At 38.5% G+C, this 15,715-nt stretch overlaps 1 protein-coding gene across 1 annotated transcript in view; it reads right to left on the reverse strand.

The window, feature by feature from the left end:
• Positions 1–10,054: 10,054 nt before the first annotated feature.
• Positions 10,055–15,715, reverse strand: part of SPAM1 (sperm adhesion molecule 1) — a 6,989-nt gene continuing 1,328 nt past the window's right edge. Inside the window, exons 2-3 of the mRNA XM_007471281.1 lie at positions 15,100–15,189; positions 10,055–10,672 (exon numbers count right to left, since the gene is read on the reverse strand). Coding sequence (XP_007471343.1) covers positions 10,055–10,672; positions 15,100–15,189 — 708 coding nt within the window. The remainder of the gene's footprint in view (positions 10,673–15,099; positions 15,190–15,715) is intronic.

A 15,715-nucleotide genomic window follows, 5' to 3' on the forward strand; every position in this document is an offset into this window, starting at 1 on the left:
TTTTTTTTTTTTTTTTTTTCTGTATGCGGGCCTCTCACTGTTGTGGCCTCTCCCGTTGCAGAGCACAGGCTCCGGACGCGCAGGCTCAGTGGGTCACGGGCCCAGCCGCTCCGCGGCATGTTGGATCTTCCCGGACCGGGGCACGAACCCGCGTCCCCTGCATCGGCAGGCAGACTCTCAACCACTGCGCCCCCAGGGAAGCCCAGCTCTTCTTATTTTTGAAGGGTTGTAAAGTAGTGGACTGACAATTTCAGCCAGGCCAGTTCCCAGCCAGTTCCACGGGGACCAGACATCACTAAAATGATTAGTCCCTAAAGTCAACTCTCACCTTTCAAGGATTAAACTTTTCTACGGCATACAAAAAGTGTATCTTTTTTCTTTTTGGCTGCGCAATTTTTGAAAACATTTGTATACCGCATATGACAGTCATAATGCTTTTTTCCCTACTTTATAAAATGTTTAATCTAGAAATTTCTTCTACCCATGGTCTTTTATTAAAACTTATTACAGAAAAATAAAATCACTCAGAATCATTTACTACCTAAAAAGTATATAACTGTATGTTAACGCAAACCCATCCTGCCCCTACAGGTGGAATCTAAGATTAGTAAGTTGCTCTGGGGGAAATACTACACTTTAATAAAACTATATGTGCTACCTTCTACTCTGAAGTTTGTTATTAAATATGTGCTGTAATTAAGTGATTGGAAATCAAATAAGTAAACAAAGTTGTATTAACACATGTGTTGAAATTTTATGGGCTCTCATTACATATGTATCATCCCAGGCATCTGAAGGTATAAATTTTTTTCTGATGATATTTGTGCATCCGTGTGATAGCACATTGTACTAGAAATAGACATTTTTTGGTTTTCAGTCAAATTAAACACATTTATGCCTTTTAAGTAAAGAACAATTATAAATACATTTTACTTACCCTATTCCTCAAACTGAAAATTTTAAAACCGATTTTAGGTTTCAGATTTCAACTCTAAATCATCTGTCAGAGGGAATATACTCAGGAAAGTATATAAAGGCTTCAGATAAATAATGATCACTACCTGTCAAGTGCCTACCATTTTTATGACAAGCACTGTGCCAATTTCTGTTTATTTTCTCCAATCTTCCCAACAGCTGGCCTTCCAAGGTAAGGGAACAAACTCAGAGAATGTAAATATCTAACCCAAGGTCAACAACTTGCAGATGGCTAAACTGGGATTGGTTTGTTCTTTCCCTGTATCTTATGACCAAGGATTGGGCTTCCCATGAAAAACTATAAGGATTTTCTTTAAAGGATATCTCTTATAAAATAATTATTTGCCAAAATTTTATGAGGCTTTATGGCTGCATGAAAACAATGAGAATCAGTAGATAGATGAATTGGTAGCTCCTAGTGACTGATGTACCTTAAAAATATAACAGTGATAATCAAAGCTGAATGCAACGTTAAGAAATAAGAAGCAGAAGAAATAAAATGTTCTTTTCAAACCTGGTCTTTGGTTTCCTGTTTCATAGTATAACCTGTTGATATCTGAAATGGTAATATCTTAATTTTCAGAAATGGCAACAATCTCCTAAAAATAAACTTTGAGCATACATGAGAAACACAACAAGGTTTACTCTTTAAAAAAAAAAAATGTCTTGGCAATCTAGCTTCCCTGGTGGTGCAGTGGTTGAGAGTCCTCCTGCCGATGCAGGGGTCACGGGTTCGTGCCCCAGTCCGGGAACATCCCACATGCCGCGGAGTGGCTGGGCCCGTGAGCCATGGCCGCTGAGCCTGTGCGTCCAGAGCCTGTGCTCCGCAACGGGAGAGGCCACAACAGTGAGAGGCCCGCATACAGAAAAAAAAAAAAAAAAATGTCTTGGCAAGAAAAAAAGAATACCCTTTAACAAACTATGAAAAAATATATTCTTTACTATGTAAGAACCAAGTTCTTAAACCAGGATGGCATTTTCACTTATGGATGAACAATACAGAATTTGATAATGCCCAGTGTTGGTAAGGAAAATTGGCCCTCCCATTCACTGTTGGTACAATCATTAATAGGAACAAACTTTTAGAAGAAAATTTTGCAATATCTCTCTAAGCTGAAATGTATATATCCTTTGTGTTAGCCATTCCGTTTCATCCTGGCAAAAGCATGCCAAGACATACATGTATACAGGTGCTAACTACAACATTTTTGATAGAGCTGGGAAAAAAATCTCCAGAAAATGAAATGTCCATCAATAAGAACTTTCTAAAAAAATTGTCATGTTGTGGTATAGTGGAGTACAATGTGGTCATTACAAAATGTCCTGATGTGGACAGACACCCAAAATATATTGTCATGTGGGAGAGCACGCTATAGATGATTATGGACCATAGCCCAATTTGTGTTAAATATACTGTTAAATTAAGTAAACAAGGAGGCTGTTAGACTAAGGTGGTTCTTAATGTACATAAACAAACCAAAAATCTAAGCCTGTAAGTGCCTCAGTGTTACAACATCAAGACACTAAGGACAACCAGTCACAAACAGCCAACTAGGTATTAAGCTCTAATCAATCAAATATTTCCTTTGTTTGCTTCCGCACTTTCTCTATATAAGTCCCCTGATTCCTGTCAGCAGGGCGCCCCTAAACACTCCAAGGCTGGTGCCCTTGGATTCTCATTGATTTTGGCTCAAATAAACTCTTTAAATTGTTCATATGCCTCCATTTACCATTTAGCAACATACACACACATTCGCTTTCTTACTCCCTGGAAATTTCTCGAATTATATAAAGAAACCATAACCAGGAGTTACCTCTGGTAAGGGAAGAGGACTTTTAATTTTCCGCTGTATAACTTTGTATTATTTTACCATGAGCAGCAATAACTTTAAAAGAAGAAAAAAGATTTTTAAACCAATATAAGACTATACATGTTTCCATTTTTAAAAAAAAAATTATTAGATCTTAAAAATGTAAAATAAGACTTTGAATCATCTTGGTTAGTTTTGCAGCTCTACCTCAACTCAAATATTAAACAAAGTTTAGACATAAAGAGACAAGTTCTGTAACAAACAAAACATGTTCCTTTTTCCTCACAGGAAATACAATGCCTCAAAGAGTTTGCTTTTTTAAAAAAATTTTTACTGGAGTATAGTTGCTTTACAATGTTGTGTTAGTTTCTGCTGTACAGCAAAGTGAATCCATTATACGTATACATATATCCACTCTTTTTTAGATTTCCTTCCGATTTAGGTCACCACAGAGCACTGAGTAGAGTTCCCTGTGCTATACAGTAGGTTCTCATTAGTTATCTATCTATCATAGTATCAATAGTGTGTATATGGTAATTTCAATCTCCAAATTCATCCCACCCCCCGCTTCCCCCCTTGGTATCTGTAGGTTTGTTCTCTACGTCTGCCTCTATTTCTGCTTTGCAAGTAAGTTCATCTATACCATTTTTCTAGATTCCACATATAAACAATATTATACGATATCTGTTTTTCTCTTTCTGACTGTATGACCGTCTCTAGGTCTATCCACATCTCTGTAAATGACCCTATTTTGTTCCTTTTTATGGCTGAGTAATATTCCATTGTATATAAGGGCCACACCTTCTTTATCCATTCATCTGTCGATGGACACTTAGGTTGCTTCCATGTCTTGGCTATTGTAAATAGAGCTGCAGTGAACATTTTGGTACATGACTCTTTTTGAATTATGGTTTTCTCAGGGTATATGCCAAGTAGTGGGATTGCTGGGTCATATGGTAGTTCTATTACTATAAGGAACCTCCATACTGTTCTCCATAGTGGCTGTATCAATTTACATTGCCACCAACAGTGCAAGAGTGTTCCCTTTTCTCCACACCCTCTCCAGCATTTGCTGTTTACAGATTTTTTGAATATGGACATTCTGACTGGTGTGAGGTGATACCTCACTGTAGTTTTGATTTGCATTTCTCTGATGATTAGTGATGTTGAGCATCCTTTCGTGTGTTTGTTGGCCATCTGTATGTCTTCTTTGGAGTACTTTTAAAATCTTAGTGACTTTGTACCACAACTTGTAAGTATATAGCTCCCTGTGGATTTGGCACATTCCGAAGAGTGCCCCTGCTTTGTAGTGTCATCACTGTTGCTTCTTAAAGGAAGTCTGAGGCAAGGGGAGGAGGTGGCAGTGACATTTGTTCAGGTGAGCCCGAGTAGGGCATTCAAGGACAACCACTCTTGGCTTTTACAGGGAGTTGAAGGCTAATTGTGTCTGCATCAGATATTCTTTTCAATCCTGTGCAAATTAGAATCCTCAGTGGAATCACAGAAAGCAAAGAATTCTAGTTCTTTTTCCTTATCGTTCTCTCCTTTTATTTTCTTCTCTCCCACCCACTATCCCCCACCTCCTTCCTTCCCTCTCTCTCTGATGGCAAGCAGAGGAGAAAAGAGAAATATCCAAGTTCTCAATTGTACTGATGGGTTTTGTTGATGGGTTTTCACATTCCAGTGATTAACCACTCCATATCAAATTTCAGTGTCATCAAAATGTCAGTATCTTTTGCAGGATGATTGTGTTGAAACAATCCTGGCAGTTTTGCATGTGAAACAGATCATGTGAGTCTTACTACTCTAAGCTGAGGTCACTGACAAGCAAGCTGCTGAGTCCTGAAATATCAATCCTAGACCCATGGCTGAGATTGTACTGTTTTTTCAAGTTCAAAGGAAACTGCCATTCACTAGGTATAGTAATTCAAAAGGTTCCCTCCAAAACGACCTCTCCATGAGAGGTGCTCCTTTCAAAGTTAACTAGTCTAGAAAACACACTTTAAAATGGGCATATTGTTCATTTCAGCTAACAAGTAGACATATGAACTTATTACAAAAGAACTAAGTATTAACAGAGGGAAAAGCAGTTTTGCTTTGTCGTTTGTTCTGAGAGTCTTAATTTATAAAGGTGACTGAATGGCTACACAGAGGATCACATGAGGAACACCAGGTTTTGGACAGGATGCAGAAGCCGCAGCACGGGAGAACCTACGCCAGCCAGCACCCTTTATTGGCGTTTCCTTGGGGAAGGCAAGGCAGGGGAGGGTGAACAGTTTAAGACTGGCTCATTTGAATAATTTCAGCAGGCTTTGAGCTGCAGGGAGGAAAACATTCTCTTTGACCCTCTGAGGGCCCTTAGTTGGGTCTGAAAATTAAACTGACAAAGGCAGATTAACAGAAGAAAAGCATACAGATTTATTTAATGTAAGTTTTATGGGACGCCAGAGCCTTCATTAAAAATATGAAGACCCAAAGAAAACAGTTCGACCTGTGTATTTTTATTCTAGATTGGATAAAGAGGGGCAATAGGGGAGAAAGATGATGGGTTAAGGAGAATGACGTAATTGTAGGGAACTGGGGAAACTCAGCGAAGCCTGTTGGTTTGATTCTTCTTGGCATCCCTTTGTCTTCAGAGGAAAGTCTGCTTCTTTCCTCCAGATCCACAGAGGACACCTTTCACATGAGGGTCTTACGGTCTGTTTCGGGGAAGAAGAGTGAGGTGGGGAGGGGGTTAAAGTGACCTTCCGGCTCCTGCCGTTTTCTCAAAACTCCTTCAACTTAAAATATTCAATAACCAAGGTGCCATATTTGGGGTAGTGTGTCCAGAACCCCATCAGGGCTATAGAGGTGCTCTCTAGTTGCCTGGGACCTGGCCCTGGGATGCTTAAGGCAGAGGAGTATTGCCTCCTGGTGTGTAGAGGCCAGATAGAGGAGGTAGGACTCTGGATTGGTTAGTTTCCATATCAAATAGCATGTCTTTTGTTATCTCTGAGAATCAGCTGACCCTGGAAGGGGCAGTCCCTCCCCGCCAGAAAGGTGTTTTAAGATGTCAAAACATCCAAATATGCAGAAAATAAATGATTATTGCTATTATTATTAAACAGGAATTTAGGAGTAAGACCATTTTCAACATGTACCCAAAGAAACAGAAAAGAGTGGTGGGGAGCATTTCCAAAGTCAAAAATAATTTTAAATGAAGTGCTTTCAAAATAGATACCCTTTGGGCTTCCCTAGTGGCGCAGTGGTTGAGAGTCCGCCTGCCGATGCAGGGAACACGGGCTCGTGCCCCGGTCCGGGAAGATCCCCCATGCCACGGAGCGGCTGGGCCCGTGAGCCATGGCCGCTGAGCCTGCGCGTCCGGAGCCTGTGCTCCACAACGGGAGAGGCCACAACAGCGAGAGGCCCGCGTACCGCAAAAAAAAAAAAAAAAAAAAAAAAAAAAAAAAGATACCTTTCCAACAAAGAAAAAACATGGTAGCTAACCAACTGGATTAGAAATGTATCAAATTCACTTTCAGTCCATAGCAATTATATTCAGTAATCATTGCAACATTTTTTCAACTCTTTCTTGAGCACCTATTCTGTGCCAGGAATTGTGCCATGTCTAGGATCCCAAGCACGTGGTTGTGTGTTTCCTAAGGTTATCTGGAAGCGGGGTGGGAAGAATACAGGCCAGAAATCGCTCTAACATTGCAGCGTGAAGTTACATGGCAAGTAAATACCCTCACAGTCCTCCAGTATCTAGTCACACAACAGTAGTATGTGCCTAACTGTCCTCTTCCTCAATAGTAGGTAGACACCTTCTAAAGATCAATTAATTTGCCAGCAACCAATTTATTAAAAAACTTGAGAAGTGAATTTTTTAAATTACTACTACATTTACCAAATAAAGGTCAGCATTTTGGAAAGATTTCTCTTTTCATGCCTTCTGTTTTTCATTTTGTCCTATATATTCCTGTGGGCTGTCATTTTCCTGTTAGTCATTTTTGTGTTTGCATAATGTTTGCATAGATTAAGAATCCAACAGTTAATTTTCCTAAGTGGATATATTTATCCAAAGTTCACTGCCAAGAGCTTTTTTTTAACACCACTTCTCATGTCTTCATTACTACTTAGCAAATGTCCTTAAATCATTTTTCAACATCTCTTAGTGAATGTCTGTTTACTTCTCACAATATTGAATATATCTATACAATAAATCCAATGGCCTATTTTATATCTATTCTCCATTCAAATTCACTTTCAAAAATAAAAGCATATATTCTCTGTAATAACTTTGGAACTGAGCCCTCTGCTGGGAGGGAGACAGGTTTTGTATACTTGAGAGTTTAGAGATGCCATCTGCATCTAACAAACTAGTTTCATATCTTTTGAAAGTAAATTACTCAACTCCTTTAGTACTCTGTTAGTTGGATGAACCTGTGTTCTTATAGTGCTTCAGTTTTTATACTTTATGTATATGCTGCATCTATGGACAGCTTCTGTTTCCATACCTAGCAGCCCATCAGTGTGCAAGTTCACGAAGAGCAGGGATACTGTACTATTCTCTTTGTATTTCAGATACAAGCATGATCCCTGGCAAAAATACTTGATCTAAATGGAAACACAACTTTGCCCCTGCAAACCTAACCATATACAAAGTTGTGTATTACACAAAATATTCCTGCCAAGTCTCTTTTTCTATTTAGTGGCCTCTTTTCTTACGGGGTTCATGGCCAAGTCTGCCAAGACAGGTGTCTACTGTTTTGACTTTCCATCCAACAACAGTAATACAGGCATCTTCCATACCCAGTAAAAATATATCCATCCCTTTCCCACAGACATTTACTGTGTTATTTCTAAGGCTAACTCTTTCCATGTATTATATGAGTCAATCCTCTCAAGAACCCTAAAAGATATATATTATCACCATTTTATTAGAATAGAAGCTGTGCCAAGTTACCTTTCTCAGGCTCGTATAGCTAGTAAATGTTGGAAGTTGCCCTTATAACTGTCCAACTCCAAAATCCATGCGTTTTCCAATTCACCTTGCTGGCTCCATTTTTCTAACTCCCAATCACCTGACAGCCATTTATGTATACTAAGGAAACTAGTCCATATGTAGCATCCTTCCCAGATCATTACCAAATTGTCTCATTTTGTGGCTTACTTATGAAAACACGGCTTTGACAGTAGAATCATAATTGGAGCAGAGAATGAAGGGCAGAACTAAGGAAAAGGGCAGAGCTAAGGAAAAGGGCAGAGCTAAGGAAAAGGGTAGCATTAGTTTGAGAGGATCCAAGTGGTCATGACAACTTCCACACTTAAAATTCTTTAGTGGCTCCCCACTGGCTTTTATTTGTTCAGCAAATATTTAGTGGGCACCTACTAACTCTCAGATGCTATTCATTACACTGTGGATACAGCAGCAAGAAAAACAGACCAAACACCTGTCCTTATGATGTTTACATTATAAGAATGTGATGGGAAGTAAAAATAGAGAAATATATCATGCTGTGATATATGTGCATGGGAAAAAAAATGGATCAGGTCAGCAAGTTTGGGAGCATCTTCCTTGTAAAGTCCAAACTTCTTAGTATGGTTTACAAAAGGCATCAGTACATCATTTGGCCATCATCTACTGAATACCATTCTAAAACCACACTCAGTGTTCTGTCCTACCGAAGTTCCTTCTGTCTCATGTCTCCGTGTGAGCTAACTGCTATTCAGCCTGCAAGGTAATAGACACATCATCTCTTTCATGACATCTTTGGAATCCTTCTCTGACACCCTCAGATTCTTGTTTGTATGCCAGAGCATGCTGAACTGTATTATAGCACTTCTCACACATTATGTTGTAAGTTTCCACTTTTGATGTCTGTCTTCTTCAAATATGCAACAAACTCACTGATGGCAAGAAGCATGCTATTTCACCTTGAATCTGTGACACAATATTGAACCTGGCAAAGAATAAACACTCAATAAATGCTATAGGAAGGATGTGAATGCTTAGATAAAATAAGGATTTTTAGGTACACAAGACTGTCAAATTTGACAATCAAGAATGAAAAGAAAATTAGAATTTTCATATATGAATTCTGAAGACATATTAAATCATGTACAAAAGTTGATGGGTTAATCACTTTTTTTTTTTTGATTAATCACTTTTTAAAGGTTACCTTTTTATAAAACAACTTGAACAAATTATCAAGATGAAACAGCCTAAAACCATAGTTACATGCTTGAGACAGACTAGTATGCTTAGAATATTACATTTTAAAAGATACTGCATTTAATATTTTCTTGACACTTTTATTACATATTAAAAACTACTTATAAAGACATTCATTCACAATAAATTGGCATTATTCAAATCTTCACTTTTATCAGAAGAACACTAGGCCTCTAAGTATTATAGGCCTTACAATCAGTCTTTGGTAGAACCAAGAATATAATAGATACCTCTTAGTATATACACATCCACAGTCTGTGAAATATCTGCTATACACATGGCAATTAGAAAATACAAAATTGGATATCATCTTACAAAGCAAATTCTATGCTATCTTATTTATCAAGAGTTTACTTTGAATTTCAAAAGTGAAATGTAGTTATCAATGGATTTAGTAATAACACTGCCCTCACTATGATTTTGAAAATTAAAGGCATTGGTCACAATTCCTTGTTTATCAGTCAATAATAATTCCAAGTTCAATTTGATCATGAAAAAGCAATCTTTGCTCAAAAAATTAAAATACTATCTTGGCCATGAGTTTTGATTCACATTTCAAATATAAAACTTTAAATATATAGATATCATCACTTGCCTAAAAAAAATAAGCTAGTGAAACTATTAAATATAAAAATGTAAGGGACTTGCCTGGTGGTGCAGGGGTTGGGAGTCTGCCTGCCAGTTTACGGAACACGGGTTCGAGCCCTGGTCCAGGAAGATCCCACGTGGCGCAGAGCAACTGGGCCCATGCGCCACAACTACTGAGCCTGCGCTCTAGAGCCTGCAAGCCACAACTACTGAGCCCACGTACCACAACTACTGAAGCCCGTGCGCCTAGAGCCCATGCTCTGCAACAAGGGAAGCCACTGCAATAAGAAGCCCGCACACCGCAACGAAGAGTAGCCCCCGCTCACCGCAACTAGAGGAAGCCCGCGCGCAGCAACCAAGACCCAACCCAGCCAAAAAATAATTAATTAATTTAAAAATAAAATGTAAAAAATACAAAAACACAAAGAATGTAGACAGGAAGCCTAATAAGCACTGAATTTGTACTTTAATAGGTTGTTTCATTTTTCTTGTTTTGAATATGTAACTGACTGAAAGTGTTTTTCCACTTAACAGTATGACAGCCCCCTTGGGTGTTGTTGGAGAGGGGTTCCACTGAACAGGTGACTTTGAGGCACCCACGGAGACCTTTCCCAGGAACACATGGAGACACTGTGACCGTTGGTGTAGAGAATGAGATATTGCTGAGAGTGGTAGCAGATATCTCTTTCCAGCTAGAAGAATGATTCCCGGGTTCTAAGTTTAGAAAGCCATCTACGCAAACATCTTCAGCAATACATACATTAATAGTGTGAATGTTTTTTATATCAACTCTCTTCTTACAGCGGATGTTGGCATAACAACTGCAGTAAAATTTTTTGGAAAACTGTTGCAGGTCTTTGAGTGTGGGTTTCCCATGTACTGTGTATTTTCCACCTTTCCCAGTTTGAATAGCAAAATTCTTTGGGTTCAGGTGAAGATAGTTGCTTGAATTCCAGTATTTCCTTGTACACACTCCTCGCTCTTGGCAAAGTGCTTGGCTACACATTTTGGCTGCTAAGGTGACATTGATTACGTAAGGATTCAGTGTAGTCTTCATGTAATTGCCTAGGTTCATGCAAGATTGCTGTAAAATTATATGAAGATCAGATTATTAACATCAAAGTTGGTTCATATGTGAATTAATTCACTACATTAAGCAATTTCTAAGGAAGCACACACACAAACACAAAAAACTGAGGACCAGTAAGAGCAGGAAATGTTTTATCTTTTTTTACTTGAACAAGCAAGACGATTCCAACAGTTTTTTGTAACATTTGTAAGTTTCACATGCCATTTCATGTCACTAAATAATCGACCAGTTGAGGGTTAGTATGCCCTAGCCTCGGTCTTTCTCAATAATCCATAAACTAATGGGGGTGGAAGGGGCAGAATGGTACAGTGCGGGTGGAGGAATTAGAGCATGGGCTCTGGAGTCCATCTGTCCGGATTGGAGTCACAGTTCCATTAATGGCTAGCTGTGTGAGCTTGGGAATCTCTTAAGCGTTCTAAGTCTTAGTTTCCTATCTGGGAGACCTTGGACAAATTAATTCATCTGGCAGTGTCTCAGCTTCATCATCATACGATCAGGGTAATTATAGCACTTACCTCATAGGGTTGTTGTGAAGATGACAAGATAGAAAGTACATGAAAGGGCTAACACAGGGCCCCATATCATTGGTTAGCCCTCAATGTATAAATTACATAAAGTACAAATAAATGTAATAAGTATCACATTTTTCAGACAAGTTTAGGCATTTGAAAGAGTGGTTTCTAAATTGCTAGCTCAAAACAACTAAACGGGTTCAACCGAGTATATATTAAATGTTATGTATAATTCAAGTATGGGTGAATTATGACAGCTCTTTTACAGATATACTTATTTGGCAGAGTATGAGTGATGAGTAACTAAAATGATTCATCTTGAAACTGATACTTTCTAAAACTGGGACTCCGTCCTTTTCAGAATGTAGAAGGTAGTTGCTTGCTTTCATGATCAGCAGTCCCATGGAGTGAGTTGGCCGTGTTAGTCCTTCAGTAAAAGATCAAAGGAAGTGGTGGGCGGGTGGGCAGGCAAGTTGAGGAACCTCACAACCTCCACTTGGATCTACTTCCTGTTGCCTTCCTTGAGGTGCTGCCATCGGCAGTAGGCAGAACAAGGGCCTTCCAAGGATGTCCATACCTCAGTCCCACGGAACCTGTGACTGTGTTACTTTACATGGCAAAAGGGACTTTCCAGATATGATTAAGGGTATGGATCTTGAGACGGGGAGGTTATCCTGAATTATCTGGATGGGCTCAATCACAAGTCCTTAAAAATGTAGCTTGGATTTTAAAAATGAGCTGGAAGAAGGGAGACAAATTCAAAGCTAAGGGAGACTCAACCCAGCATTGCTGGCTTTGAAGATAGAGAAGGCCAAAAGGGAAAGAATGCGGTGACCTCCTGAAGCTGGAAATCGCCTTAGCCACAGCCAGTCAGAAAATAGAGGTCTTGATGCTATAAACACAAGGAAATGAATTCTGCCAACTACCCAAATGAGCAAATGAGGGTCTTTCTGTAGAAAGGAATGCAACCCTGCCGACATCTTGATTTTACAGCATTAAGATCCATATTGGACTTCTGAACTACCGAACTGTAAGATAATAATTTTCTGCTGTTTAAACCACTGTTTGTTGTAATTTTTATGGTACCAATAGAAAACCTCTTCTTAACCCTCCAATAGCTTTACATGGTGTTTATTTTACAATTCAACTTCTCTCAACTTGTATACAGCCTGATGGGGTGTAACCTCTCCTTGCTCTTGTACAACTCTCCCTTACCCACTCAGCCTTAGATATACTAATTGTTTCACAGGGGTGGCAGGTCCATTTCAAACTGCACTTACTGTTGCCTCTGCCCAGAATGCTCTTTCCTCTCATTTTTAACATGGTTGACTCCGTCTTGTTATTCAGATCACAGCTTTAATTAGACAAGACCCTTCTCAGACACCTTTCCAGTCTACTTTCTTACAGCTCTCTATTTTAATTTTCTGCATAGAATTTATCACATCGAATATTTTTATTGTTTTATATTGTTTCTATCCCTCCAACTTCAGTTATCACCGGTGCCAGGGATATATGAGAATTTATACCAAGATCAGATGACATTGGAATTGTCTACAGAGACAAGAACTAGACAGGAAGAGGAGTAAAAGGATGAGAATGTTTTGAGCATCATGAGCCTATACAAGATGCAATCTTTGGAAGGATCTAAAACTGTTTCTCTAAGAGATAAAGCCTAGTTTATAGCATTTGTCAATACCCATGGTGTAAATACTCCTACCATGGCCGATTTTAAGCTACCAACCTGGCATTCCCTGAGTGCAGAATTGGAGATCAATTACCCCACCATTATGGTTGTATGGTGTGAAAGAGTACACCATTACACAATACCATTTCCACTTAGACAGATACAATAGGTGTAAATAACCCAAAAGTATGGATAATAGTAAAATAAAGTAAATAATTGATACATTTTAAGTATTTGTTATCAATACTTTCTGTTTTTAACATACTTAATTTTATTCTGAGTTTTATAATTTAATTTTTAATAATGGCTGTGTTCAACAGTTCACAAAATTTTTGAATATTTAACAATCAGGTCTCATGAGCTGGGACCAGTGGAAGCTGGCTCTGTCACGCCATTGGATCTAATAAGATGGAATGGAAGGAAATGGTTTGCCTACATTTGATAACAATTGTTTTAAATCAATTCAGTCATCGCAAGTAAACTGCAATTACCATTGTCTCAAGTTGTCAGTGAATCAGGAAACACAAGTAATCCATGATTCTATTGATTTCAAATGACATAGAAAAAAGGGGAAGTAATGACAGAATTAACATTCAAAATCATCATAAATTGGGAAAGGTAGCAGAAATATATAGAACAGAGTCCACAGGGAACAATTTCAAGGCAGTGTCATTAAGTAGAAAATCATCACATTAAAGTTGAAGGACTGTCCCTGTATGAATAATACTGAAGGTGATTTGAGAGTCATGGTAGAATTATGTGAATCTAAGATTAAAGTGCAATTAAAAAAAATGTGACAAGTAGTATGCCATGCCATCCTACTAATTGGAGAATGCCTGATTCATTCCTCATCAGAGTAAGGGAAGAGTTCTCAATTCTGAAAAATTTTAAAAAAGGAAATAGTATGGGGAATTTATAAATTGTTCTATCGTAGAATTAACAGGATCCTTGAGAAAGGAGTTTGTAGGTTTGAGAAAACAACTAATAAAACCTAGGAATACTCTTAGGAGAATTATAATTCTTAAATAATTTTCTGCCGTATAGAAGATTTTGCAAAAGGGACATATACCTTTCCCTGAACTTATATTTTTTATTAGTTCTCTTTACTGTTGATCAAACCAGAGACAACAGAATCTACCAAATAGGTAGGAGGGCTCAGATTACCTTAAAAGAATTTCACAAAGATAAGTACCTTTATAAATGAAGGAAAAATATGGCTAGTCTAGCTGAAGGACAAGATGTCAAAAGATCTGTTCTCAGAGTGTAAAGTCTAGTATAAAGTCTTAGAGTATAAAGTTCTCTGTAGGTCCTAGGATAAGATATCTGGGCCAAGAGCTTCACTGGACATTCTCCATGGCACCTACGTCACTAATATTTCCACATCCATCAGAGAAGGAAAAGTTCAGCTCCAGCTCAGCAGTGTCCATGTGACAGTTTTACTTATGCTTTGACTCAAGAAGACTGAAGAGGTGAAGGATAAAGACCTCATATGGAGAATTAAAAAAGGATGAAAATAAAGGAAGAGAGAAAAGGTTTAGGTCATGATAGTTAAAGCTTTTTTGAACTGAAGAAAATGCATTAGCAGAAAATGAATACAGAACAAAACCAACAATTTTCCTAACAAAACAAGTTTTACTTAAAATTTTACTTAAAATAGACACTATTAAATATAACCTGTGGAAAATAAAGAAGGATTCCTTTTCCTCTCCCTTAAGGAAACTTTGAACAATTTAGTAATATTTTCAAAAAGTAACTAAATCCCAACTGCCCACACCCTGCCCCCAGTTGCTGGCCCCCATGGTAAACTGTCATTAAATGACTAACTAAATAAAAGTGCTTAATAAACAGTAATTGGGTGAATGGAAGAATGAGTGAATACATATTGACTAGTTGAGCTCTTTTGAGAAGTGACACAGCACAGTATAGTAGAAAAAAACACCAAACACCACATAAGGAAACCAAGGTTGTAGTCCTGTTTTTGCTACTCCTTAGCCACGCAGCCTAGGGAATTTCAATTAATCTCACCAAATTTCTGTTTCCTCGCTGGAAAACAGGCGTACAACACAACCACACGAATGAAAGATAGTTTGACTTAGCCACTATCAATTGAGTCCCTACTACTTTGTGCCAAACATAGTGCTTACTTTATTATTCAATCCCACAACAATCCTCAAAAACATTAAAAGTAGAAATTATTTCATCTATTTCCTATCAATTCAACTTACCCTAGTTAGACTTAAATTGAGACTTCCCCACATTATAATTCCAGAGGCACCTAGAGCAACACTCTCACCAATTGTATTCACAAGGTCACCCTGGCAAATGTGTAGAAAGAGTTAACAGGGAGGAATAAAATAAAAGTGTTATACATAGGACAATAACACCAAAGCCAAGAATGCTGACCCAACAATAATTATTTAAATATTTCACCACTATTTATTTCTATCTTTTATGCCACCACTGCCCTACTATAAGAAAAACACAGATTTTCTGCTATTATTTTAATTACTTCTATTGACAAGAGACCAGGCCCATAAAAGAAAAAAATGGAAGGAACTGAGATAATACATTGTCTATACTACCCAGTGCTCCATTACTGCTAATATATTATATGATTACGTTAAAAATGAAACATGTTTGGGGCTTCCCTGGTGGCGCAGTGGTTGAGAGTCCGCCTGCCGATGCAGGGAACACGGGTTCGTGCCCCGGTCCGGGAAGATCCCACATGCCGCGGAGCGGCTGGGCCCGTGAGCCATGGCCGCTGAGCCTGCGCTTCCGGAGCCTGTGCTCTGGCCACAAGAGTGAGAGGCCCGCGTACCGCCAAAAAAAAAAAAAAAAAAA

The sequence above is a fragment of the Lipotes vexillifer genome, unplaced genomic scaffold, assembly GCF_000442215.2.
Source record: "Lipotes vexillifer unplaced genomic scaffold, Lipotes_vexillifer_v1.1 scaffold618, whole genome shotgun sequence".
In the NCBI taxonomy this organism is placed as follows: Eukaryota; Metazoa; Chordata; class Mammalia; order Artiodactyla; family Lipotidae; genus Lipotes; species Lipotes vexillifer.